Source organism: Mustelus asterias, unplaced genomic scaffold (assembly GCF_964213995.1).
Source record: "Mustelus asterias unplaced genomic scaffold, sMusAst1.hap1.1 HAP1_SCAFFOLD_733, whole genome shotgun sequence".
In the NCBI taxonomy this organism is placed as follows: Eukaryota; Metazoa; Chordata; class Chondrichthyes; order Carcharhiniformes; family Triakidae; genus Mustelus; species Mustelus asterias.
The window spans coordinates 194,676-207,873 of NW_027590682.1; the positions used below are offsets into that span (position 1 = coordinate 194,676).

The 13,198-nt window shown below is 49.2% G+C and overlaps 1 protein-coding gene and 1 non-coding gene across 2 annotated transcripts; both read left to right on the forward strand.

The window, feature by feature from the left end:
• The first annotated feature begins 2,041 nt into the window (after positions 1 to 2,041).
• LOC144487325 (uncharacterized) lies at positions 2,042 to 5,236 on the forward strand. The gene is made up of 3 exons (XM_078205403.1): positions 2,042 to 2,126; positions 2,501 to 2,588; positions 3,130 to 5,236. Exon 3 carries the CDS (start codon positions 3,450 to 3,452, stop codon positions 4,542 to 4,544), a length of 1,095 nt encoding a protein of 364 aa, XP_078061529.1. The 5' UTR covers positions 2,042 to 2,126; positions 2,501 to 2,588; positions 3,130 to 3,449; the 3' UTR covers positions 4,545 to 5,236.
• A 6,408-nt stretch (positions 5,237 to 11,644) lies between these two features.
• On the forward strand, positions 11,645 to 11,716 carry trnae-cuc (transfer RNA glutamic acid (anticodon CUC)). Its single transcript has one exon. It is a non-coding gene; the product is annotated as a tRNA-Glu (tRNA).
• The last annotated feature ends 1,482 nt before the right edge of the window (positions 11,717 to 13,198 follow it).

Genomic DNA, 13,198 nt, shown 5'->3' on the forward strand with positions numbered 1-13,198 from the left:
TTTGGCCTCAAATCAATGAGGATTCTGATCTCTGGGAAGGAAGGAAACCCTGGGAGGTGGGCGGGGAGGATTCACAAACACCCGCTGGAGGCTCCAACACCACCAATCAGGTCCATTGGTTTTATTGTCAGTCTGCAGACAGGAGCTGGAGAACTGAACCCAGTAAGAGTTTTAACAACACCAGGTTAAAGTCCAACAGGTTTATTTGGTAGCAAATACCATTAGCTTTCGGAGCGCTGCTCCTTCATCAGATGGAGTGGAAATGTGCTCTCAAACAGGGCACAGAGACACAAAATCAACTTACAGAATACTGATTAGAATGCGAATCCCTACAGCCAACCAGGTCTTAAAGATACAGACAATGTGGGTGGAAGGAGCATTAAGCACAGGTTAAAGAGATGTGGCTGTCCTGTCTGGAGACAATACACATCTCTACCCACAGACACATCATGTCTGTGCTAGCTTATTTTCAAACAGTTGTACAATTAGTCCTAATATCATTCCCCTTCATAAAAACATGCATTATTTCTCCTTTCAAATGATTGCTCAATTCTCTTTATGAAAAATCTGAGTTAACAAAAAACAACATCGGAAGAGTTGCAGAAGCCTCTGCAGTATTCATGGTCATTTTTTAAATTAACAAAGTTTCTTTGACTCAATAACATGAAGAGTCAGGTGGGAATTCTCATACAGTTTTGGAAATAAAACTATTTGCAGTCATGCAGTCGATTTTGTACCTTTTCAAGGAACATAAAATCCTACAGTGCAGAAGAAGGCCATTCAGCCCATCGAGTCTGGACTGACCACAATCCCACCCACGCCCTATCCCCATATCCCCATGCATTAATCCTAGCTAGTCCCCTTGACAATTTTTAGCATGGCCAATCCACTTAACCCGCATATCTTTGGACTGTGGGAGGAAACCAGAGCACCCAGAGGACACCCACGCAGACACAGGGAGAACGTGCAAACTCCACACAGATCGTGACCCAAGCTGGGAATAGAACCCGGGTCCCAGGCACTGTGAGACAGCAGTGCTAACCACTTTGCTGCCCCTCAATGTTGGTCTTGGAAACAGGGCAGAATGTCAGTTCTGGAATGTAAGTGGTCAGTTATCCTATTGACAGCAGCACAGCCACACCAGAAAGAGACCATTCAGATATGTTATGTGTGCAAATGGATTTATTCAATTTCCCGTTCTGTTAACATATTTAAAAGTTCAAAGGATTTGATCAATCATGAGTTCATTCTGATTGTCAAGTCCATGTATGTGTGTGTGTGTGGAGAGGGGGTGGATGGTAAATCATCAGCTTGTTACACCAGCTGACACTCCAAGGAGTTCATCTTCAGGTGTAGATGTTAGTTCTGCTATCAATTAAACTCAGATGTGGAGATGCCGGCGTTGGACTGGGGTAAGCACCGTAAGAAGTCTCACATCACCAGGTTAAAGTCCAACAGGTTTATTTACTACCAAATAAACCTGTTGGACTTTAACCTGGTGTTGTGAGACTTCTTACATTAATTAAACTCAGGACGGAGCTAGCTGCTATATTAGTTATTTTCATTATAGAAATCATAGAAACCCCACAGTGCAGAAGGAGGCCATTCGGCCCATCGAGTCTGCACTGACCACAATCCCACCCAGGCCCTACCCCCACATATTTACCCACTAATCCCTCCAACCTACGCATCCCAGGATTCTAAGGGGCAATTTTTAACCTGGCCAATCAACCTAACCGGCACATCTTTGGACTGTGGGAGGAAACCAGAGCACCCGGAGGAAACTCACACAGACACGAGGAGAATGTGCAAACTCCACACAGACAGTGACCCAAGCCGGGAATCGAACCCGGGACCCTGGAGCTGTGAAGCAGCAGTGCTAACCACTGCACCATTTTATACCTTGGTGCTTTGGCTTCAGTCGTAAGTGAATCACAAAACATGATTTTTAAAAATGCAACAACATACTTCAATGGTGGCTATCTTACCCAGCATTCACAGTAATTCAGAATATGATCCAGCCGCTCAACAGATTTTGCGCATGCGCAATGTATGTTGCTGCTGCAGGAGCAGCAAGGTGGTTATTATCGGCTCCGGGTTTCCAGGGAAACGGATTACTCTGGAGGGTAATGGAGGCGGCGGGGTGGGTGGAGAGGCTTCATAAGCACCCAGAGGAGACACGAAAACCCGAATAATAACTGCTCGGTGTCGCGTTCGTACAATTCGGGGCCGCGACCGCAGATGCCTGATTTGGAGGCCCCGAGTTAACGGAGGCCATCTTTCCCGGGGCGATGGGCAATAGTGCGCATGCGCGCTGCTCCCTGTCAGCAGGAGGAGAGAAAGTTGTGAATTTCTCTCCGGGACTGACAGGGATGGACTTTGGAAACTCCTTTTACAGGGAGTGAGAAGGGGAGGATTTACACACAGAAAACTCAACCCAAGAGAAATGTTTCTCGCTTAATTTCTATTCTTGACTGACAGTGATGATCTTTTTTTACAGGAAATTTGATGACAAAATTTGAAGGGAAACTCAAACCAGACATCAGATCAAAACCTGACAGAGTCACTCCATTCATCAGAATCTGATTGTAAGTGTGTCTGTAGAAAAAGATTCAAACATCTGTGTGGCTGGAAACAGGGAACGATAATGTCATGGAAGGATTTGCAAAAAAAGATGCAATGTTTTAAATTGAGTTGTTTAACCAGGAGCCTGTGTGGGTCAGTGTATTCTTTCCTCTCATTCTCCAAAAGCTGTGAATCTCCATCCCACACACTCTCCCTCCATTCTCACTCTGCTGTATCTAATATTCACCCTCCCAATTCTCCTGAAGGTGCTGATTGAGGCTGATTGACAGATCCATGCTCACTGCTTCCTGTCCACCACACACACATCATAAGAAACAGGAGCTGCAGTTGGCCATTCAGCCCATCGAACTGCTGCAACCATTCATTGAGAATTGGCTGATCTACCGCAGCATCATTTCCCACGCTATCCCCCAGATAGAGAGAGAATAGAGCCAATGTTTCGAGTCTGGAGAGAGGAAAGAATGTTCCACAGAAACTAGAATTGCGTGTTCTGAATTTCCATCCTGCACTGACACTGATGATCTCTGTAAACTTGTTTTACAGGATACTGAAAGAGGAATCACAGGCCGAAATCTCAAACGTCACATCTAGATCTGACAGAGTCACATTCCTTGGGACCTGAATATCATCGGCCTTTGAATCGAGGAGAAATGGTTGTCCGGCCTGATGACTTGAAAAGATTTCAAACATCAGTGTGACTGGAAAAGTGCCAACACACTGCCACACTGGAGTGAGTGTGTTCCAGTGCACTGAGCTTGAACCAGTTACACAGCCTGAATAAATATCACACCATTCACAGTGGGGGGAGACTGTTCTGTGTGTGGACGAGTCTTCAACTGAAGAGAGGAAAGGACACCTGCACCATGGAGAAACCGTGGAAATGTGCGGACTGTGGGAAGGGATACAGAGCCCCATCAGAGCTGGAAGCTCATCGGCGCAGCCATACTGGGGAGAGACCATTCATGTGCTCTCAGTGTGGGGAGGGATTCAGTCATTTATCCAGCCTGCAGACACACCAGCGAGTACACACTGGGGAGAGACCATTTACTTGCTCTCAGTGTGGGGAGGGATTCACTCGATTATCCCAACTGCAGACACACCAGCGAGTTCACACTGGGGAGAGGCCCTTTAGCTGCTCTCAGTGTGGGAAGGGATTCACTCAGTTATCCGTCCTGCAGACACACCAGCGAATTCATACTGGGGAGAAACCGTTCACCTGCTCTCAGTGTGAGAAGGGATTCTGTCAGTTATCCAGCCTGCAGGCACATCAGCGAGTTCACACTGGGGAGAGGCCGTTCACATGCTCTCAGTGTGAGAAGGGGTTCAGTCAATTATCTAACCTGCAGACGCACCAGCGTGTTCACACTGGGGAGAGACCATTCACCTGCTCTCAGTGTGGGAAGGGATTCACTCGGTTATCCACCCTGCAGACACACCAGCGAGTTCACACTGGGGAGAGGCCATTCACCTGCCCTCAGTGTGGGAAGGGGTTCAGTCGATTATCTGACCTGCAGATGCACCTGCGTGTTCACACTGGGGAGAGACCGTTCACCTGCTCTCAGTGTGGGAAGGGATTCACTGATTCATCCACCCTGCGGAGACACCAGCGAGTTCACACTGGGGAGAGGCCGTTCACCTGCTCTCAGTGTGGGAAGGGATTCACTCATTTATCCACCCTGCGGAGACACCAGCGAGTTCACACTGGGGAGAGGCCATTCACCTGCTCTCAGTGTGGGGAGGGGTTCAGTCAATTATCTAACCTGCAGAGACACCAGCGAGTTCACACTGGGGAGAGACCGTTCACCTGCTCTCCGTGTGGGAAGGGATTCAGTCAGTTATCTGACCTGCAGATACACCAGCACATTCACACTGGGGAGAGACCATTCACCTGCTCTCAGTGTGGGAAGGGATTCAGTCAATTATCTAATCTGCTGAGACACCAAAAAGTTCATGAGTGATTCCAGGGGGTGGGATTCTGCTGTTATTGTTTCTGCTCTCAGTTACATCCAGGACTGCATTTTGTTCATTCTCACAGTTAGTCAATGGGGAGGGTCGGAGGGTTTCTTTCTGCTGGACTGGCCGGTCTCACAACTGCCTCCAGTGGGGTGATGCTCTTTGAGTCTTGTTGCGAATACCTTGTTTTAAATTTCACAAGGATCACAGAGTGACAGGGTGTGAGGAAGTTCAGAGATATTTAGTCAGTATTTCTGTTTGAAACCTCCCAATGCCCATCCAATTTCCTTTGTTCTTGTTTATTGTCTCCACTTCCTCCACCCTCGTAGGCAGCGAGTTCCAGGTCATTACCATTCACTGCATCAAAATATTCTTCCTCACATCTGCGCCCCCCCTGCCCCCTGCATCTCTGACCCAAAACCATAAATCTGTGTCCCCCCTCGTCCTTCTCCCATCAGCTAATGGGAACAGCTTTTCTTTGTCCACCTTATCTAAACCTGTCAGAATCTCGTCCACCTTTATCAAATCTCCCCTCAACCTCCTTTGCTCCAAGGGGAACAACCCCAGCCTGACATCGACAATAAAGAACAAACCAACAGAATATGTTAATACCTGAAATCAAATGGGAATGTTTAATTTCTGTTTTGAAGAAATCATGAATATATTGTCACGTACAATAAAGGTATTTGAATAACTCAGCTTGGGTGCAGTTGAATGAAATGTATCAATCTCACATCCACCCACAGTCTAGAGGAAGTGTGGAATGTGTAGCTGGAAATCCCTCCCTAACAGCACTGTGGATGTACTTCCACCTTCGGCATTGTAGCAGTTCAAGAAGGCAGTGTTGGCGCTGATCGTGGCCGAGGCAGCTACAGACAGCCACATATTCTGTTATAACTGAAGGACTGCAGATTAAATGTGAGGCATTATGGGATTGGACTATCTTGACCACGTTCCTGTGACTGCTCAGTTTCTGCAATCATGAACCATTAAAGCTGCTTAGCAGGGCTCCGAAAGAGGACCTGGTGAGAATATTTACTCAGAATGAGTTAGAATTAAACTTATTCCAGGACCGGCTGGTGTTCAGTGGCTGAGATTCCTGAATGTGTAAAAAGGGGGTCTGATCAATCAACAAACAGTGGTCGGTAGTTCGGTAAGAAGCGTTCTCATGCATTATTTGAATTATTTTATCATAAATTTGTGATCAGAACTGTGAGGGACTTGTAACCCAATAGTTGTTGAATTGACGGTAAACTCCAAGTAGCACTGGACTGAAAAGGGGGTCTGACCAAGAAGTGAAGTGATCTCAGGCATTGTTTAAATTACATCATCATTGGCCAACTTCCCCTTTGTGATGTCACAATGGAGTCCTGCCTGAATCAGCCAATAGGAATCTCTCTGCTCCGCGGTGACGCCCCAGGTTCCAGAGAGCAGGCCCGGGCGCGCGGACCCGGGAGCCCCGCCCCCACCCATTGTTCCCCTCCCCCTGCACCACATCGAGCCAAGGTTTCCAGGCAACCGGCTGATGGCTCCGGCCAGAGCGAGAAGCCGCTCAGTGATCTCCCCCTCCCCCCGGCCCAGGACTGCGCATGTCCAAGGGAGAGGGGAAGCTGAGAATTGCAGGGCAGATCCCACCCCCTGACCTTCTGAGGTGTTGATTAATAGGAAGAGTTGGAGGACCGGAAGGACTCTGGTCCTCCAGCTGATCAGAGCGCGGGCTTTGTGTGAATGAAGATTGAGCTTCAGACAGATTGAAACTTCCTCCTGTCTCCAACATCAGAGAGGTTGTTTCTGTAGTGAAGTGGTTGTCACATTTGCCTGACACGCGAAAGGTCCCTGGGTCAGAACCGGGCAGAAATGTTAATTTGGTCATTCCAGCATCTGAAAGTGGGAAGGGGGAGGAAGGTGAGCTGTTGCCTGCCTGCCTGCTGTCATCTGGCCTGCCTGCCTGTCGTCTGGCCTGCCTGCCGTCTGGCCTGCCTGCCTGCCGTCTGGCCTGCCTGCCTGCCTGTTTTCTGGCCGGCCTGCCTGCCGTCTGGCCTGCCTGCCTGCCTGCCGTCTGGCCTACCTGCCTGCCGTCCGTCCATCCACTGGAGGGTGCTCTTTCCCTGGAGGGAGAGAGGACACGGAGTGACTTTCTTTCTTTTTTCTTTCCATCTATGGGAGGGAGGACTGCATGTTTCAACATCTAGGGACTGAGTGGTTGGGCTGGTGCCCTCATCATCAGAAGGTCGGTGCCTGAAAGGGATGGGGGGGTGAAGTAAATTCAGACTGTTTTTTCCATCTGCAGTGGGGGGGGGGGGGGGGGGAGGGGAGGGGGGGTGAAGACACCCCGGACTTGAACTGTTTGCGCCCGAAAGGGCTGGAGGAGTAAAGTCCCCCACCCACTGCTGCTGCCCCCAACACCGGCACCCCCTCCCCTCTTTCCCCCTGACTGGGGCACCGGCCCCCCTCCGTGCCTTGTCCCTCGTCCTCCCTCCTGCTCCTCCGACCTCCTCTCTCCTCTCCGGGGAGAGAGCACCTAGACCCCCATCCACCTACCCTACCCTCCCTTATTTTTCCCTCCCCTTATACACCCTGCCGTGCTTCTGGGCAGTCTCGGGGTGGGCATAGCACTCCCTTGATTACTATGGAGGCATCGCCAGCGTCGTCGATGGCAGAGCCTTCTCGGCCCACCTATGCGGGCGTGGCGGCTACCAGAACCCCCGCCGCTCCTTTTTCGTTGCTCACGCGGCAGCTCGGGGTTAAGTGCTACGCCCACCCCGACATGTCCATCGAGGCCTGTGTCAAGGCAATGGCTGGGGTTGTCGGCCCCTGAGCCATTGTCGCGGCCTCTAAGATGTACGGCCGGGCCGTATTCTTTTTGAAGGCCGAGCGGGCGGTCCACCTCGCCCTGGAGAGGGGGGTCATGGTGGGTGGGGCGTTCCTGGCGGTGGATACATTGGAGGCCACCGCCCATAAGATCATCATCTCGAACGTCCCGCCTTTTCTACCCGGTGAGCTCCTCCTCCCCCACCTCCATCCACTGGGGGAGGTCAGGTCCGGGGTGGTGCCGATCCCGCTTGACCTTTGGGACCCCTCCCTCCGCCATGTCTACTCCTTTTTGTCCATTTCTCCATTTGTCTGCCTGACCCGGGAGGAGGTCCTGGAGGGAGGGTTTAGTATCCGTTCCACCCGGCCGATTACAACCCGGAGTTCTTTTTCAGTATGTCGGGGGACTGGGGCGACACCCCAATGTTCGTGTCCCCGTGCGGCGGTGGCGAGGAAATGGTCCACTCGTCCTCTCCGTCCCGACCTTGGACGCTGGACATCCCCGACCTTAATCCGGAGGTTGTACCGGACCTGGGGGGTGTCCAAGCGTCTGGGGCGGAGCGGGGGACTGAGTCGCCGCTGCACGCGGGCCTGCAAACCGGGGAAGCTGAGCCCGGGGGAACCCCTCCTCCGCCGATCCTGGGGGTGGGATCGGGGAGGGGTTGGGACGAGTTGGCGGCTCCGTGCCGCCCGCCGTACGTCCTGCGGCGGGGGACTCGGAGTCGAGGGGTGACTGCGCTGAGGAGGTCAGCGGCTCGGTGGTGGGCACGGGGGCACTTTTGGAGTCTGCCCAGAGCGAGGCGGGGGACTCCCTCGTGCCTCCCACCGAGTCGTCCCTCGTGCGGATTCACTGTCTGGAACATGGTCGCCTCACGACGCTGCTCCCCAACCCCCACCCACCCTCACCCCCCCCAACCCCATCCCCCGCACCCCCCCAATCCCCCAACCCCCCCCAACCCCATCCCACCCCCACCCCTCCCCACGCTCCCACCCCCCCCCCCACCCACCCCAAACCCCTCCCACCTTCTTCACCACTGTCCATCTTGTGACCTCACTTTCAAGGAGCTCTGAACATGTACCTCTCGACCTCTTTGTTCTGTAACTCTCCTCAACGCCCTACCATTAACTGAGTAAGTGCTGCCCTGATTCATAGAACATAGAACATTACAGCGCAGTACAGGCCCTTCAGCCCTCGATGTTGCGCCGACCAGTGAAACCAATCTAAAGCCCATCTAACCTACACTATTCCAATATCATCCATATGTTTATCCAATGACCATTTAAATACCCTTAATGTTGGCAAGTCCACTCCTGCTGCAGGCAGGGCATTCCACGCCCTTACTACTCTCTGAGTGAAGAATCTACCTCTGACATCTGTCCTATATCTATCACCCCTCAATTTAAAGCTATGTCCCCTCGTGCTAGCTATCACCATCCGAGGAAAAAGGCTCTCACTATCCACCCTATCTCATCCTCTGATCATCTTGTATGCCTCTATTAAGTCACCTCTTAACCTTCTTCTCTCTAACGAAAACAACCTCAAGTCTCTCAGCCTTTCCTCATAAAACCTTCCCACCATACCAGGCAACATCCTAGTAAATCTCCTCTGCACCCTTTCCAATGCTTCCACATCCTTCCTATAATGCAACATAGACGGGGAAACAAAACGATCAATGATTCTCTCTCCCCCAGTTCCACAGTGAGTGGGACAGGGACAAGCAGCAGGATCTTACCACGCACTCTCCAATCACCCATCCGCTGCCAGCAGAAAGCGGCAACTGCAGCTTCAATCAGCGGCTTACTGCCCATCCCTGGGACACAGGATACTCCAAACGGGGTGAAACATAACAATGCACCGACCAAACGCTCATCAAAAAGTTGATCGATTATAGTGCGTTCACTGAATATTCAAACAGCATTTACACAATACCCGAGTAAGTCACAAACAATATTTTTAACAACTTTCCAAAACTTTTCAGTCATAAATTCGTTCATTTGACTGAAAAGCTGAGTGTTGTGAATCTGGAAATGAGCACTGTGGGATTTCTGTTACCCAGTGAATTGTTTTCCATTGTTTGTCCGTCAGATTTGCAATTCCATTTGTGTTGTACATTGAAGAGAATCTCATTTCAAAATGATGAGAAAACCAGGAAAATATTAAATACTGGAAGAAATCCTGAGGGAAATGGGTCACAATGTTGGGAGGCGGTGCAGCTGTGAATGATGTTATTTGTGATTGAGTGGAAAGTATTATATCCTGCGGGATTCTGAGGGATCAACATAACCAAAGAGACTTATATAGAATTGTAAACGCTGCGGTCATGCTGTAGTTCTGGAACAGGTTTTGCAGAAATAGAAGTTGGGTCATTGGCACCCTGGTTTAGAATATCTTTAGCAGCTGTTTTGTCAGTCTCTGTGGCGCAATTAGTCAGCGCGTTCAGCTGTTAACTGAAAAGTTGGTAGTTTAAGACCACAGCAAGAGTTTGAACAACACCAGGTTAAAGTCCAACAGGTTTATTTGGTAGCTAATACCATTAGCTTTCGGAGCGCTGCTCCTTCGTCAGATGGAGTGGAAATGTGCTCTCAAGCTAATGGTATTTGCGACCAAATAAACCTGTTGGACTTTAACCTGGTGTTGTTAAAACTCTTGCTGTGTTCACCCCAGTCCAATGCCGGCATCTCCACATCAGTTTAAGACACTCAGAGACGTAGTTTTCACTGTTTTGACCCCATCAGCATTCATAGGCAAACAGTTGCGGGTTGGCAATGGGCCCGGAGGTGTCATGAAATATATAAGAACAAAAGACCAAAGAAAATTACAGCTCAGGAACAGGCCCTTCGGCCCTCCAAGCCTGCATCGACCATGCTGCCCGACTGAACTAAAACCCCTTACCCTTCCGGGGACCACATCCCCCTATTCCCATCCTATTCATGTATTTGTCCAGACGCCCCTTAAAACTCACCATCGTATCTGTTTCCACTGCATCTCCCGATGAGTTCCAGGCACCCACCACCGTCTGTGTAAATAACGTGTCTCGTACATCTATATATCCATCAAGTGTTACCGGATGGAATGTTATCCGGTGTTATCAACATTCTTTAATGCATATTGATTTCAAACAAATTACACGTAATTTAAATTTGCTTCCATTATCCCATTAAACTTAACAATTAGAATCAAAACATTATTTAAGCTTATTCATTTATTATTCATTATTAGTTTCACAAATAGCCTTACATTAACACTGCAATGAAGTTACTGCGAAAGTCTTAGATTCCACAGCCAGGGAAAATAATGTCTTCCCCAATCAAATTCATAGAATGGTAGATTCCCTGCAGCACAGAAGGAGGCCATTCGGTACACCGAGCCTGCACCAACAACAATCCCACCTCCGTCAAATCCCTGCAACACCACGTATTTAACCTGCTAACCCCTCTGACACTGAGGGGCATTTTAGCATGGCCAATCACTGAATCCACACATCTTTGGACTGTGGGTGGAAAGCGGAACAACTGGAAGGAAAGCCGTGCAGACAAGGGGCGAACGTGCAAACTCCACACAGAGAGTCACCTGAGGCCGGAAATGAACCGGTGTCCCTGACGCTGTGAGGCAGCAGTGCTAAACCCTGAACAACTGTAGCAATACTTCAAAAACTTCAAAACTTAACTCCGTGTTGAAGGCTGGAAGGAGAGCGTGACAGTGGGTAATTGGCAGTGTGCACATTCCTGCAATCAGTTACTGGGAGGATCAGGAAGATGAGATATCTCGATCTCTTTATACTGTCATCTCTAAACTCCATCTCCTCTCAGTACCGTGTGTCTTACATTCCCTGCCCCTGCTTTCCAGGTATAGCTCGGGCTCACTACTTGTCTCTGTCTGCATTAAGCAGCTAATTGACCCTGGGAGCTGGACGGTCAGAGGAAGCTGGAGAACAGAAACGGGAAGAGAAGCGGCATGATAGTGTTTCGTAAATGACTTGTATCACTTGCTCTCCGTGATGAACGCCTACCGTGTGTTACCTTGTAAGTTTCACAGGAGCCACAGTGATGGAGTTGGTGGGTTTTGGAAATTGAAAGTGTCACATGGCAGCTTGCGGGACTATTTCACCTCACTGTCGATTTCATGTTCCAACTAACAGAATTCGCTGTTTTCATTGGCTGAAGCAGTCACTTGTGTTCGAACTAAACATTAAACTTTGAAGGAGAAACATGCTCTGGTGAATATATGTCCAACATAAAATAAAAGGCAGGTGGTCCATGTATAAATTAGTGTTTTAAAAAATTTGTACCAACTTCCCTGATGGTCTAGTGGTTAGGATTCGGCGCTCTCACCGCCGCGGCCCGGGTTCGATTCCCGGTCAGGGAATGTCGATTTATTGCTATACCCTGAACATCAATCCCGCGTTACTTCCGGGTCAGCACCAGTTCTATCGCAATTAGTATCAGGGAGGTTTCCTCCTTTGTGTCTGAATTGGAAATGTCACATGTCAAGAATTTTTTAAAAAGCGATGGACTGGAAAGCGCTGACGATAGAGATGGTGATGCGGGGTAGAATTTGGCTGATAATCGGGTGGATTTCATTGTTTCCACTGACACAAAGGTCTTGCAGATCAGGGTCCAAATCTCGGGCTCAGTGACAAGAAAATCTTTAACTGAATTAAACAGCAAACTTTCTGACCTCCAGTGAAGTGGAGGCAGTTTTCACTCAGAAACCAGTAACGGTGAGATTAACGGCGCGGGATGGAGAAGGACTCAGTTTGAGTGGTGAGACTGCGGGTGGAATGGCGAGCTGGAGTTCAGCCAGAAATGCGGCAAAGTTTAAAAACAATCGCGCTCAACGTGGGGCTGGAACCCACGGTCCATTAACGGTGATAAATTCATGTTGTTCAGCAGAATTACCACAACGTGATTTAATCACAGGTTGATACTAACACTGCCCTTTGAACGCAGCGAGCTGCAGTAAAATTGAATGCAGTAGAAAGGAGGACACGTTGGGACAGTTGTTAGAACTGATGCCTCACAGCGCCAGTGACTAAGGTTCAATTTCTCGGGTTACTGTATATGCGGAGTTTTCACGTTCTTCCCCTGTCTGCGTGGGTTTCCTCCTGGTGATCCGGTTTCCTTTTCAAAGATGTGTGGGTTAGGCTGATTGTCATGATGTGGAGATGCCGGCGTTGGACTGGGGTAAACACAGTAAGGAGTTTAACAACACCAGGTTAAAGTCCAACAGGTTTATTTGGCAGCAAAAGCCACAAGATTTCGGAGCCTTAAGCTCCTTCTTCAGGTGAGTGGGAATTCTGTTCACAAACAGGGCAGAGAAAGACACAAACTCAATTTACAGAATAATGGTTGGAATGCGAATACTTACAGCTAATCAAGTCTTAAAGGTACAAACAATGTGAGTGGAGAGAGCATTAAGACAGGTTAAAGAGATGTGTATTGTCTCCAGACAGGACAGCCAGTGAAATTCTGCAAGTCCAGGCAAGCTGTGGGGATTACAGATAGTGTGACATGAACCCAATATCCCGGTTGAGGCCGTCCTCATGTCTGCGGAACTTGCCTATCCGTAAAGAGATTAAAAGGGAAGGTCTGTGATAGAGAGTATAACAGGATGGATTAACTGAAACAAGGAGTGATGGACAAGGGCAACATTGGGTGGTTCTCATTATTTTTAAACTTTGCTGCTTTCCTGGGTGAACTCCAGCTCTCCATTCCTCCGGCAGCGTCACCAATCAAACTGAGTCTTTCTCTATCCCACTTTGTTAATCTCACAGTTACTACTTTCTGAATGAAGATTGCTTGGAATCGGTCTAAGTCAAATAGATAACTGCTAAATTCAGTGAGAAGT

Coding starts and splice junctions, on each gene's coding strand:
- LOC144487325 (XM_078205403.1), top strand. CDS start 3,450: ATGGAGAAACCGTGGAAATGTGCGGACTGTGGGAAGGGATACAGAGCC.